General features: G+C 54.8%; 1 protein-coding gene across 1 annotated transcript in view; it reads right to left on the bottom strand.

The window, feature by feature from the left end:
* The window catches only part of TMEM132E (transmembrane protein 132E), a gene marked incomplete at both ends in the record, with an annotated part of 50,633 nt that extends 36,016 nt beyond the window's left edge, over positions 1-14,617 (bottom strand). The window contains one exon of the mRNA XM_079904981.1: positions 14,551-14,617. Coding sequence (XP_079761107.1) covers positions 14,551-14,617 — 67 coding nt within the window. The remainder of the gene's footprint in view (positions 1-14,550) is intronic.
* Positions 14,618-14,949: the final 332 nt, after the last annotated feature.

The raw sequence follows: 14,949 nt of genomic DNA, 5'->3' as shown, positions 1-14,949 counted from the left end.
GCTCCAGAGTCAGGAGATTAGGGCCCCGGAGGAGTGGAGGACATAGTCTCTCTGCCTCTTCTTCTCCTGTTACCTGAGCCAATCACTTCTCTCTAAGCCTCAGTTTCCTCATCCACATGATGGGCATCATGATTATCAACTTCGCAGTGAGGATTACCTGTAATAAAGTCATAAAGTGTAGCCATTTTTCAACTGCCAATGGCTCCAGTTGCCTCGGTCATGGTGGGGAACAGTAGGACACTTCAAGGTTGAGAACCTGACCTTCAAATACTCACATCTCCTGCCTACCACCCAGACAGAGAAGTCACACTTGTAGGGCTGGACAAGGACAAAAGTGGCCTTCATTGGGCTGGTATCAGAGGCCCGAATGGGATGCATGGGGAATGCAGGGGTGTATGTGTACATGTGTGCATGATGTGGAAGAGGAGAGGGGGTCCTAGGGAGGGGAACGGAGAGAAAATGAGAAAAACAGTCATACATTTAGCAAAGTCTTCCCCACATGTCACATTTCATGCTGTTTGTGATGTGATTATTGGAGATGGAATCTGGTTACTCCATGTAAAGATCATGCCTGCTGGGCTCTTCCCCTGGATACGCCCCTGGGGAAGCTAACTAGGTGTTGGGGGGAGCCCCAATCTGTGACCAACCAGCTTCCTCCAGCAATAGTTGGCCACGCTTCCCCCAACCTCCAACACCCTCACGAGAAACCTCTGCAGACACAACAGCAAGCCCACTGGCCTGGGAGCAGGGACCTGAGTCTCAGGTCCGGCTCTGCCACACCTGACTGCTGTGTGCTGGGCTAAGATTGTTCCCCTGTCTGGACTTTAATCTCCCCATCTTTCAGATAAGGATGGTTCCAGGATGAGAGGGGCCTGAAGTTCCCATCTACCTCCCCTAACTTTAAGTATCTCCCCCCACTGAGCGGCCCCTCTGCACCACAGTCCAGGGAGAATTTCAGAGTGCAAACCAACAGGCGCTGATGGAGGGCTAGCTGCACACAGGGCACCACTCAAGGAGGTTCACACTTTCTCTCTTCCCTTTGGCCAGTTCTTTAGCAGGGAGGGTACTGATAGCATCTCCTGTCCATCCAGCCTCTGGGCAGTGCTGAGTACTTTACACATCAGCTCATTGAATCCCCATGATCTGAGATGCAGGTGCTGTTTGTTATTATCCCACTTTACAGATAAGAAGCCTGAGGCTTAGGGAACAGAAGTGACTCCCTCCAGGTCGGTGACAGAGTAGAGGTTCCCTGGCTGCAGTGCTGTAGTCTTTCCACTGCTGTAGCGGATGGACAAAGGTCACCCCATGTGGAGCTCAACACACCAGGTCACAGAGATTTTGGCAGTGGTTGCCGCTTTCCGAAATCCAGGTGAGCCAGCCTCTGTTTGCCTTCCCCTCTGCCCCCTGCACTGAAATCGTTTGCATCCTTGACCCACACTGGCTGGCAACCGTGTCTTCCTGCCGCATGATCAGTGTTTGCCACAGTGCTTGGTGTGGAGCAGGGGTTCAAAAACACGAGCCGAATCAACCTGTAGCTACTCTTTACTGAGCACTTACTACAAGCCAGGCTCTGCTCCAAGCACACTCCATGCCTTTATTATTTATTCACTACCACAATCCTGTGAGGAGGGTACTCTTATTATCCCATTTTATAGATGTGGAAACTGAGCCACAGGGCAGTGATGTAATTTTTCCAAGACTGCAAAGCAAGGTTATGGCAGCTGATTGTGACTGAAGGCAGGCAGGTGGGAAGGAATAAACATCCCCCTCTCTGGTCTCTGTCACTCATTGAGTGCCCAGATGTTTCTTCTGGGTGGTGCCCCAGGTGGAAAGGGTGAGGGGAGGGGAAGGAGCAACGTTTCTATTCATTCATTTCACACAATAGGTACTGAGCATCTTCTCTGGCGAGGCACCGGTTCAGGTGTTGGGAATACAGCTGTGAACAGAAGAGATGTGGCCCTGCTCGTGGGGCTTCCATTCCAAGGGGGGGGGGAGGTGTCAGTCTATGAACAAGAAGAAACATAACTATACAGTATGTCAGGGGGAGAAAAATGGAGCAGGGTCGGGGCAGAGTGAGGGGCAGGCAGGGCTGTTTTAAGTAGGGCGTGGCTGGGAGGGCCACCCGGGTAAGATGCATTTGAGCGCGGACCTGAAGGAGGCAGGGGGGCGATGAGTCATGCTTATTTGGAGGAAAAGACCAGGCAGAGGGGTAGGAAGGACCTGAGGCTCGGCACCTGGCATGGGTGAGGACAGCAAAAGGGACGGTGTGGTCGGAGCTGAGTGGGTGACAGGAAAGATATGGTCAGAGAGGTATTGTCAGGAAAAAGGACACTCGTGTGGCCTGTCAGCCCCTGAAGGACTCTGGCTTTCACTCTCAGTGAGTTCAAGGTGACTTGATCAGGCCTATGGTCTGTAGCATCTCCTGGAAGAAGGGGAAGGAGCGTGGCCTCTGGGAGGCATCTGGGAGCTGCTGCCTGCATGAATGGGAGTCCCCAAGGCCAGCATGAACCATGCCAGGGCTGGGGAGGAGCTGAGCCGGCTCTAGGCTGGGCAGGGAATCTCCGAGAAGGACCCCAGAGAGTCCCCAAGGCTCACCGGTCCCCAGAGCACTAACTCCAGGGCCCCGAAAATACGTCCAAGGGGAGAATGTGGTAGGGCCCTTGGGGAGCTCCTAGCCCTGCACCTTCCAGGATGGCAGCCATTTGCCACCTGTGGCTATTGAGCCGTTGAAATGGGGCCATTTGTGATGGAGTTGTGACAGAGTTGTGATGTGCTGCTGACAGTGTAAATTGCATGGGGTATTTCGAAGATGTAACACAAAAGGGAAAAAAAAGAATGTAAAAATCTCATTAACTGTTTTTACACTGATTACATGTTGAAATGTTCATCTTTTGAATATATTGGTTGAAATATAGTAGTAAAATTCATTTCACCTGTTTCTTTTTACTTTCCTCACGTGGTAACTAGAAAAATTGGAATTACACATGTGGCTCGTGGTACGTTTCTGTTGGACAGCACTGATCCAGCACGGCAACCCTGCTCTCACGGGCAGGGAAACTAAACTGCAGCAGGAGGAAAAGATTTGTCTGAAGGCAAGCAGTTGGCTGAAAGAACACCCGGGACAGAGGAACCCGGTGGGAGGCTGGGGAGATGAGGGCCCTCTGGGTGGAATGGGACACCTGAGCGACTCCTAAGGGCTCATGATGAATTATAAATGGTTACAGAGACCACACACTGAGTTCTGCCTGTTCTCCTTACCCAGCCCCCACAACCCTACAGGGTGGGCAGCTGGAGGGATCAGCTCTGGGACCAGGGTGTCCACGAGCTTTCAGGTTGCAGGTTGCAGCAGCAGAAGTGCTTCAGAGATGCCTGGGCTCCGTCAGAATCTCCCTGTATCCTTAGACCTGATTTCTGGCAATGGCACAGGCTGCCTGCCCTGATGGTGTACAGGTAGCCTTTATGCCCACCTTGGGGGCTGCCACAGAGGAGATGCAAATATTGGGAAGCCGTGGACTCAAGGGCCAGGTACCCACCCTGGCATTGTGTGCTCTGGGTCCAGCTGCATTCACAGGAAGGCCTCCTCCACCTTGGGGTGGAGAGACCCTGGAAAGTGGGGGAGATGCTTGAAGCTGTTTTCCTGGGAAGGGAAGGAGGGAGGCAGGGAGGGAGGGAGAGGGGCCAGCAGCTGGCCACTGCTGCTTTTAAAACAAGCAGCATGTTGCTAGGAGGCATCAAGGGTAAAAAAAAAATAAGACCCCAAAGAAAACAAAACCAAAAAACCCAACCACCAGAAAACAGCTCTCCGGGAACTCTTTGGCACTGTCTTAAACATGCTTCCTGGCAGTGAGGCCTGGCACCGGGCAAGAAAGGAAGGAAACAAACCTGCTGATTGTTTCCTGAGCCCCTCGGGCAGGCACACAGCTTCTGTTCTGGGCACGTCCATGTACACTGGTTTATTATCCTTGTGGCAGCATAGCAGAGATAGGTGATGCTATTATGCCCATTCTGCAGATGGGGAAGCTGAGGCTCAGGGAGACGAGGCAGGCGAGTGCTCCCGGGTAACCTAGAGACACAGCAGCAGGGCTACGATGCCAACCTATGTTTGGTTTTGGGCGACTCGAAAACCACAGTCTGACGTGACTGGCTTCTTCTGAGGCTTTCCTGGAGCCTCAGCCACTGACAGTGACCCTGGATGGATCGGACCCCTGAGCTTCTGGCTGCCAGGGTGAGGGAAGAGGAGGGAGGCTGGGCCTTGGACCTCTATCAAAAATTGCGAGAGAGATCCTGTCTGTCTCAGTGTTCTCACTGGGCCACCTTCCCCAGTACTCCTGACCAGACAATAAAGACATTCCTGTCCCCACCCAAGGGGGCCAGAACTGGCTGTGAGCTACAGGCAAGTCCCTCTGCTCTCTGGGCTTTAGCTGCTAAATTAATAAAAAAGCTCCAAATACTGAGCCATATGCTACAGGCTCCCCAGTTGCCATCCTATCTTACAGAGGCATAAACCAAGGAGTAGAAATGAGAGGTCAGGCTGCTGCTAAGTGGCAGAGCTGGCGTTCAGATTCGTCTTCCTGGTTGTCTGCCATGTGGTGGTACCTCTGACGATTTCTAATGGTCATTCCCCATCCCAAGAGCCCTCACTCCCAGATCAGCTGCTGGAACAGCTTCCTTCAATATTGCTCCAATCTGCAAATTGCCCCCAGCCAAGTCATTGTTGCTAGATCCCTGCTTTGATCAAGCCACTCCCTCGCTCCACAATACGCCACAGCTCCCCAGTGCTCCAGGGAGCACAGGGTCAAAGTTCTGAGAGGTCTTAAGAGATCATCCAGGTAACCCTGCATTTAGCCCCCTTGCCTGCTATTCCCTCACAGGCAGCTGTGGCTCTTCCCATGCTGGACTCAGAGCTGGTAGGCCAGGGACAATTTTTGCCCTATGTTTCTGTCTTCCTCAGGGTCTTGGACACAGAGTGGATGCTGACTGATTAGCCTTAAGAGGCAGAATTCTTGAACCTGGGTTAAGGCCTTCTGCAGTGGTACTTCTTCCATGAAGTCTCCCCTGATTTCTCTAGCAGATACGAGATTTCTCCCTTCACAACTCTGTATCCCTTCCAACATGTCTGTGGCATAATTTTATCACAATCTGTGGAGAAACAGCTCATCTCCCCAGGACAATGCCTTAGAAGCTCCTCGTGGGACAGGCCCTGTATCTTCTTCATTTTCACACTTAACACAGTGCCTGGCATGTGCTGATAATATTAATAACAGTAATACTGAGAACTATCATTTTCAGACACTCTGTGCCAGGCACTATTCTCAATATCTGACTTGGAATAACGACTCAACTCATCACAACAGCCCTCTAAGTTGAGTATTTTTATAATCATTTGCAGATGAGGAAACATGCACAGTGGTTAAGTAACTTGCCCAGAAATCACAAGGGGATGGACAAAGCCAGGCAGGTTGGTGTTAGAGCCGAGTGCAGGGAAAAGGTGAGGGTGGAGGAGAACTATGAACGTCAGGAGAGACCGAACAGTCTGCTGGCTCCAAAGGTGCCCAGCACAGGGCATATTAGGTGCTCAGTTAGTAGAAGTGACTATTAAGATAACTAGAGGGCTTCCCTGGTGGCAGAGTGGTTAAGAATCCGCCTGCCAATGCAGGGGACATGGGTTCGAGCGCTGGTCCAGGGGAATCCCACGTGCCGCGGAGCAACTAAGCCCGTGTGCCACAACTACTGAGCCCGCGTGCCGCAACTACTGAAGCCCACGTGCCTGGAGTCCGTGCTCCGCAGCAGGAGAGGCCACAGCAGTGAGAAGCCCATGCACAGCAGCAAGGAGTAGCCCCTGCTCGCCACAACTGGAGAAAGCCCGCTCACAGCAATGAAGACCCAACACAGCCAAAAATAAATAAAATAAATAAATTAAAAAAAAAAAAAGATAACTAGATAGTTCAACAGCCGCTCAGACCCAAGTGGGTGGTCGGCGGGTGCTGGGTGGGGAAGGGCTTCCCAGGCAGGAGCGCTGCAGCCAAGTGGGGAGCTCAGCCCTCTGCACCAAGCCAGCCCCACTCCCACCCCGGCTTCTCACCCTGCCACCTCCCCCAGCTGCAGCCCCCTTTCCTCAGCATCTCAGACCTCTCATGCACGGGGGCTGGCGGTTGGCAGTTTTTCTCCTGTCGGGAGCAGCCACAGAAAACTGAGATCATTTCTCTGCTGTGTTGGCAGCTGAGAAAATGGCAATTTTTCGTATTTCCAATCCAAGAGATCCTTCCTATTGGACAAAGGCCCCACATGCCTGTCTCTCCCCAGAAGGGACAGGGCAGGGGAGACTAGGGTGACCCGGGGAGACTCAGGACAGGGCAGTGGGTCAGCTCGGGGCAGGTCATCTCGTTGGCTAAGAGGCATGGGCTGCAGTGGTCTTGCGGTGGCAGGGGGCCAATCGTGGGAGGAAGGGGCCACCGGCTGAGCACTTGCAGACATAAAACAGGGACAGGCAGAGAGGTCAAAGCAACAGGTAATCTGGAGTCGCTGTGGGACTTCTCAGAGATCCAGGCAGACTTGGTTTTTGCTGCAGCCCCATTTTACGTACAGGAAGCTCGAGTCCCTGGAAGAGGCCTGGGTGGCCACATAGCTAATTTGGCTGGTCGGGTCTGGAAGCCAGGCTTGCAAATCCTTGGGTGGTCTCTGCAGCAATCTGTCCCCTGCACACCCTGGTCCTGCCTCCGATGGGGTGGCCGCGCGGTGGCAGGAAAGACAGCCACAGGCAAGATTGTGCGGGGCAAGGAGCTAGAGAGCAGACAGAGATCCCCTCTGTGGCACGGGGGCTGGGGTCCCTATCCCCACAGGTCTGGAGCTCTGCAAGCCTGCAGCTGCCAGCAGCTCAGGTCACTCTCACTCTAAACCCTGCTATGTCTGCCCATTTCACTCAGTTTACCAGGTAATCTTCTAGGGCCTCCCTTCCCTACTTAATCTCTCTGCACCCTTCCCAGCCTGCACTGTGCTCCAGCCCCTCTGGCCTCCTTGCTGTCTTGAATGGTCAAGCTCACCCCTGCCCTAGGACTGGTCCCAATGTGATATTCAGATATTCGCTTAGTATGCTCCCTTGCCTCCTTCAAGTCTGCTTAATGACATTTAATCAAGTGAACATTCATTTTAATACTGCACAACCCCTCCCAACACATACACACACACACACACACACACGCTGGAATTCCCAATTCCCATACCCTACCTTTCTTTTATTTTCCTCAGCTCTTGTTGCCTTCTGACATATAATTTACTTATTGTATGTATTTATTATTTACTGTGGCCTCCTCTCTGCACCCCCGCAAGAATAAAGGCTCCATGAGTGCAGGGCTTTTTGCTGTATTCATGGATTAAGACCAAGTGCCTGGAACAGTGCCTGGCCCACAGTAGGCAACAACTGAATACTTACTGAGAGACCGGGAAGCAGTCTATGTGTACATGTATGTGCACAAGTGTACATTCAGCGACTCGTCTGACAAATTGTCAAATGCCTACTTTATTCCAGAGATCCCAATAGACACCGGGGGATACAGCACCGGGAAGAGGGCACAAAACTTCCAGGTCCATTCAAGTTTAATGCCAGTGAAGGGGCCAGGCAGTGCAGTTTACAAAGGGCAAATTGGAAATGAGTGGCAGGGGTTGGTGGGTCTTTGTTTAACTCAGAATCAAGGCAGGCTTCCAGGAGGAAGTGTGGATCCACTTGGGCCTAAAGGCTGAGTAGGAGATGGGGCAGAAGAGTGTTCTGGTCAGAGGGAACAGTATGTACAGAGGCTCTGACATGGAAAAGCACGTGACCCATGTAAAGGACTGGAGAGGTGAGTGCGGCCAGATGGGTGGGCCTTGCTTAGGTATGTGGGCGTGTGGCTGTCAGTCCCCATCTGTGCTTATTCCCTGTGTGCATGAGACAGAGGGGTACGGCAAGAAGACCTCTGTATTTGTGGTCAGAAAACCTGACCTCAAGAGCTGGTGTGGCCAGGTCTCCACTGAGCCTCAGCTTTACCCTCTGTAAAATGGGATCCTAGTTGCTGCCTTTACCTGGCGGTCACTGGTCTCCCAGTGACCACATGAGATCATGGATCTAAACTCCAAAGAACTGCTGGGACCCTCAAGTGTACGGGTGAGTACACATGGCCGTGTGGGTGTGCATTTGAGTGCGCTGCACTACCAGCTCCCACCGACACCTTTCTCCTGCTGTGACAAGTCTGCTGCATCATCTGTACTAAGCCACCAAAAATAGACTTGCTCCTGGCCCTGAGCCAGGCTCCCCGTCAGTCTTGGGGGCTGGGGGAGGGTGGGTGAGGCCTGCAAGGTGGGGTCCTACAACCTCTGGGCAAAGGCAGTCATCTTGTCTCTCACCATCGGACCCTCAATGTGCAAGAGGACAAAGGCCACCTCGGAGGGCTGGGGCTGCGCCTCCCTCATCAGATTAGGGCCTCTCTGAAGATGGGAATGTCTCCCTTGTCATAATGATCCCCAAGGGCAGGAACCATTTCCCCTCCACCCTTTCTGTCCCACAGAAAAGCAGAGAGATTATCACTCAACGTGACTCTGGCTGATTCTGTTTAAGGGCTGACCACCTCTGGGGCTGTGTTCCTGGGGAGGGGTTTGGGCTTGAGGGTGTCCTGGTTGCCTGTTCTCTCCCAGGGTTAAGGGCTAGCCCTGTAAGGTCTGATGCTGTCCAGACCTGGATCCTTGGATGGGGATGCCTCTGAGAACCCGGACCAGTTTGAGTGTCATCCATTTATCCAGGTGATCCTGGGCACATCACTCTCCCAGCTCTAAGGATCCTGAGAGATGGGCTCAGGAAACAGAAGCTGAGAAATTCCTCTAGCACACGACCTGCCCACTGCCCTTCAGTTTGAGTTGAACAGGAAGTCACACAAGAGAAGAGAGTAACCAGTTGCCCATTCTCATAGGCCAAAAAAGGTGTGGGTGAGAATGCAGCAGGAAGGATTCAAGTCTGATAAAAAGCAGAACTTTCCAAAGGCAGATAATTATCTAGATAATTTGGACCAAAAAGGGTTTTATTCAATTACCTTTTCTACCCTTTTTTTCTTCTGCACTGAATTATTCATTCTTGCGTTCATTCATTTGTGCAACAAGCATTGAATAATCCAGGTAATTGCTTCCATTTTCCACTTCATCCTGCTGGGTTGTCTGGCAGTCAGCAGGGCCTGGGGCAGTGGAGTGGAGGGGGGGACCTGGGGGGGAGGCGGTGGGGGAGGAGCAGAGAGGGGCAAACTTGGCAGAGGAAAGGAGATAATGACTTCTGGACGCTCAGCCTATCTCCCAAGAGTGGCTTGTCCCCTCTGTTACCACACCGGCCTCACCTGTCTTAGTGCGTGCCCCGCCCCCTCCCCGGCAGCCCATTGGTCCTCCAGAGACTGATGCCGTAGTTGGCAGAGAGTCGGTGCTCCCGGATACACTGCCCCATCCTTGGGGACTGCTGGATTATGGCACCGCCAGCTGAATTGATGATAAGGAGGTCCACTTTTCATTTAAAAAGACAGAGCAGGAAAATAGAAAAATTAATTTATTTTCAAAAAAACAAAAAAGCCACCCCACAACTGGTTCATTAATCTCTTATTAAAATTCTGCGCTGAGCACTGTCAAGGAAGAAGTAAGGAAGACCCCGGGGAGGGAACGGGGAGGAAGAATCATATCCATTTGCTAGCGTCTGTGGCTGGCCTCTGTGGAAGGAGCATGGGTGTGGGGCGGAGAGACAAGGGAGGCGACAAGAGGCTTCTCTGTGGCAGAACAAGTGAGCTGGAAGGGGGCTCGGCGGGCATCGCCTCCTCTCACTCTGCAGAGGAGGAAAACAAGACTTGGAAAGGGAGGCGACCGTCCTGTGGCTACGCAGCAAGCTGATGACAAAGTCAGGATTTGAACCTCTAAATGATGGATCCCAGGGATCCAGACCGCCTGGAATTTCAGAATGCGGGCCTTTTTCTCATCTCCCCAACTGGACTTCAAGCTCATGAAAAGGAGTCGAAGATCAGGTCTTGAGCCCCTCCATGTGCCCTCTGTAGTGCTTGGCAAGGTTTATTAACACTACTGGTGATTGATTACCTTGACTGCTTGGGACCCGAGGCTAGTTTGAGGCCAGAGATCTTTGTATGAAGCCGAAGCCTCAGACAGAGGGGATGACAGAGGTGGTGGAATCTCTGCTGAGGGGCCTGGGGCAGACTGCCAATCTAGCAAACCCCTTTGGGCTCTGGTGCTGGTCCTGGTTCCAGAATGAACTAGCAGGATGACCTTGGCCTGTCCCTTTCCTTCTCCGAGTGTCCATTTCCACATCCGCACAAAGGTTGGATTTGGAGGTTCTGTGATCTCTTTTAGTTTCGGTGTTGTGAATGGCCATCACTGTGGGTAGGGCAACAAAGAGAGACCACCCCGCCCCCTATCCCCTCTGCCCCAGGTTGGAGTTGGTGCCTCTCTGGTTCTCAGATTCTGCAGCATCACAAGCACTCGCTACCGATCTCAGGCCTGGGGTCTATCACTTTCAGACAAGCCCCGAGGGAGGGCCAGGAGATGCCCGGGTCCCGTCCTGGTGTTGCAAAGTGGCCTTCCCTCCTTCAGCCAAGCACTATCCTCAGAATGGATTCCAATACAGCTCATTTTCTGCCACCAAGTTTATAACACATCCCCACCTACTGGTCTTAAACATTAACAAGGCTGTGTTGTGGCATAAGGCTCCATGTGGCCAGGAAAATGGGTGTGTGTAGAGGGGGGAGCGGGAAGCAGCATTCCTCACTCCCAGTAGTGAGGGAGCCTCCCAAGGCCAGCACTCACCCTGTCCTCCTGCTGTGTCCTCCCTCCATCTCCAAAGGAGCCCAGAACTTGGGTAATTGGTGGGGTGGGGACAGCATGGACACAACCCGGAAGAGAAGTCAGGCTGGTGACCACAACGGTGAGGACACGTGCATTTGAGATCACGTATTCAGAGCATCATGGGACACTACATTCACATCCGTGTTACAACACGTCACCCTAGACACGTATATCCTATACGGGCCACTCAAGGGGTATGGCACAACTCTGCCCCATCCCCATGCTCTCTTCCTGGTGTCTCTGTCTGTCTCCTCCCACTCCCCTCTTCTGCCTCACACCCCAGAGCTCCCTTTTCAACTGACACTGCGAGGGCCCCCAACAGAGTTATCTTCACACCCCATTCATTGCTTTTGAGTGCCTACTATGTGCCAAGCACTGGAGAGTGGGGCAAAACCGAAGAAGACATGGCTCTTGCCCTAAATGCAAGTGTGTGGGGATCAGGAGGGGTACATGTATAGTTATGCCCATAAATATGCCCACACATACCCTTCACACACACACTGCCGTCCCTGAGGAGTGCTGGGAAGGCAGCATGAAGGGCCAAGGCAGCACAGGAAAAAGACCAATTACTTCTGTTGGGGGTTAGGAGCTGCTGATGAGCAGCCAAAGGGTAATCTAGGCAGACTCCCTGGAGGAGGTGATGTTTCAGTTGGGCTTTGAAGGCAAGGTAAGGATTTCCGGAGGCAAGGTAATCCAGATGAAGGGGTTGGTGGGTGCAAAAGCAGAAAGGCAGGAAGTTGAAAAGAGTGATATCTCATAAGATGCACGGAGGATAGAGAGGGGGCAGTACCGCAGAAGTGAAGATGTAGATTGAGACAAGATCACAGAGGGCCTTGTATGTTGAGGGGGCAAAGAGTATATCCTTGATCCTACAGGCAGTGGGGAGCCAGTGAAGGATACTGAGTAGGAAGCTGACACAATCAGTCCTCTAACAGGTTAAACAACCACCATGCCTTGCTAAACTCCTATCCAAACTAAAAATGGAGCAGAACACCTCCCCAGAGACCAGATGCAGGAAAGTAGCCTTCTCAGATGGTTTCTGACAGAAGCCTTGAGACTGACAGCAGTGTAGGGGCTGCCACCCCAGAGGCTGAGCTGGGCCCTGAAAGGTAGTGGGGCTCCGTTCACACATGGTATCTGCCCAGTTGTCCTGGCAGAGAGTGAGAAGGGGAGGGATGGGCCAGGGGCCACACTGTTGGGGAAGATGGGGAACATGAGGGAGGCAGCCCGAGGTCACCCTGCCCGATGGCACCAGAGTCAGAAACCCAGGCTATTTGGCTCCCCGTCTGGCTGTGTGGTCAGAGCCCTGTGGCCTCGGTAGCCTGCCAGGCATGAAAAAGTGCAACTGTACCCCCGCTCCAGCATCTCTGAAGAGCCCAGAAAACCCTACCAAGAGTTAGCTTGAAATGAGACTAAATCCATGTACCCTTTTCCTGATAAAGGCATCGTTTGGGTGGGTGGGTGTTGGTATTCCTGAAGGGGAAACCCAGGCGAGATGTATTTTTGTGGGAGGAACTTCTTTGGCCTTATCCATCTGGGGGGTGGTCCCCAAGCTTTGAGCATCTGCTGGTACCCTTCCCTAAGGAAGGGGAGTCTGAGGCATGGGCTGGGGATTCAGGGAAGAAACTTGGAAAGGGAGACAGATAATCAGCGGGGGGAAATGCCTGCCCAGTGGGGGACCCAGGCTCCACCTCCTCAAATAGCTTCCTTCTAATCGCCAGCCAATCCTGGGCCCTGGGTGTCCCGCGCACTGTGCTAAGCACTGGCTGTGTGGGGGACAGAGCAGAATAAGCCCACCACCTGCCTCCACCACTCCAGGACTAAATGGGTACAGAGAAGACACCGATATCTAAGGAGAAGAGGAGGCAGATTTATTCCAAGAGAAGCAATGCAAGGACAGCAAGGCCCTACTGGGGCTGGGTTTTAGGACGTCGACAAGATTCTGGGAGGTGAGGGAGGGGAAAGGATCCTTAATCGGAGGCTGAGGGGTCAGAAAGGTGGGCCGTCGGAATCCAATAAGAGTGTCTGAGCTGCCTGGAGGTGAGGCCATGGCTGGGCTTTTGGAAGGGAACTCTGGGAGCAAGACGCAGGGGATGGGGGCAGAACCACGCCTAGACCCAGGCCTGACCTGGGTTTCCTCCTGCTGCGCCCCCAAACTCCCTGCTCACTGGGTCCAGGTCACAAGCCTAGCCCCTGCAGTTCCAGCGTGCAGACATCCAGAGTCCCCTCTCCCCACCTCCTCCCCACCCTCAGTCTTGCACACGGAGCCCGAGATTTCTGGGTCCCAGCAGCATTCCCCCTGCCCATTCTTCTGATAAAGAACTGAGGTTGGCTGTGCCTGGTGAAATGAACGCAAAACAGCCCCCCAACCCCGAGCCACCCCCTCGCTGAAGCCGGGGAGAACCAATCTACTCGTAGAGGGAGGTCAGCCTGTTCCCCACCCCATCCTAGCCTCAGGACCCTAGCTTCCCAGAGCCCATTCTTCTCCTTATTCTTTCAACCTTGAGAAGGAGCCTTGGTCTGGGTGAGAGAAGCCGCTGGTTAGAGACCTTGGGCGCGCTCACGGCCCGCCTGGGCAGGCTCCTAGGGACCAGGCAGACGTGGGCAAAAGCTGAGCAGGGTAATGGAAGGTCCTCCGCCAACGCGGAGAGCCCACTGCCCCCTCCATCCTAGCCCCTCTCCAGGCTGTCCAGGCTCACCCCTCGGCGTGGGGCAGCCAAGTCCCCCATCCCTTGCTGGCTGGGGAACTATGTGCCCGCTCCGCTCGTTTCCTGTTGGGAGGGGGCAGAGAGCCTCTCTTTCTCCATTCTCCCCTCCCCCCCCCCCCCCAGCTCTCTCTCTCCCCAGTCGGTCAGCGCCCCTCGCCTCCTGGAAAGCCTCCAGCTTGCGGAAGGCCCGCTGCAGCCTCCTCCCGTCGGATCGGAGTTCCCACTCTGGGGGGCTGTTCCGCGACCCTAGGTCCCCCACCCATACCTCTGCTGTCCCACTGCCAAAGAGCGCCAACCCCGGCTCCCACCCCCTTTACCGCGGAGCCCGGGGCGAGCCTGGGGAGCAGACGCAACAGATTGCAGAACGCAAGAGCGTAGAGCCCGTTCCCTCCGCCCGCCGCCCAGACCCCCGCCCTCTGGCTCGGCTAAGCCGGCCATTTAGATGCAGCTCACAGGACGTCGGGCAGGCGATCCCCGGGCCCCTGTCCACTTCCCTTCTCCAGGACCGCCGCAGGAAGCGAGGCAGCGGGCGGCGCGACCCCGCACCGGCCTGAGCGCCAGGGGCGGGGGTAGACACGATCACCGCGGTCCCAGCAGCCCTCAGCCCCGCCGGCTGCCGGGCTGGGAGTGGCAGGAGGGGCGGCCCGGACGCGATCCAGCGGATCCCTCGGGTCCCTTTAGATTTCCGTGGGCGGACACGCCCCCAGACTCCCGGGTTTGGACTCTGCTCTCTAACCAGGAGGAGGTTGCAGTGATACCCCCTCTCGTCCTTTTCCGGGGCCGGATTCGGTCCACAGGGCGGGCCTCGCAGCCTCCGCTCCCGCCAAAGGGTTTGGGGGCTGGAGGTAACTCGAGCTGCCGCCCGAGATGCTAAGCTGGCAACGGCGGCTGCGAGCCCGGGGGTGGAGGTTCTCCTTCTCCAGGCTCCTCTCTGCCCCCTCCAGCGGCTCCCGCCGCATCTTCACTCCCGAGTCCGCGCCGCGATACTCACCGTGGGCGAGCAGCGCCGAGAGGCAGAGCAGGGCGGCGCCGCCGCGGCCCGGCATCCCTGGGGCCATGGCCGAGGAAGGAGCGGGAAGAGGCCGAGGGGGCAACGGTCGACGACGACTTGGCCCCAGGCTGGGCTTGGTCACATCCAACTTCTGGTGGCCGTGGCGCCCGGCTGTCTCTGCTGAGGCTCTGGGGGCCAGGGAGTGAAATTCGGGGACACTTTGAGGGGAGGGGGCGTCCCGGGCGCCGCCGGCTACACCCTCGGAACTGGTGGGGTCGCAGCACCAGGCGGGAGGAGCCTCCACCTCCCGGCTGGTGCCCCCTGCAGGATCTGTGCGGCTAGGGGGGAGCCGCACTTGCGCTCCTGGGGCCGGGTGGCCACTGGCGTCTCGCGGGTTGC

Source organism: Stenella coeruleoalba (genome assembly GCF_951394435.1).
Source record: "Stenella coeruleoalba genome assembly, chromosome: 19".
NCBI lineage: Eukaryota > Metazoa > Chordata > Mammalia > Artiodactyla > Delphinidae > Stenella > Stenella coeruleoalba.
Note: the sequence above shows the minus strand (reverse complement) of the source record. Positions and strands in the feature narration are given on the sequence as shown.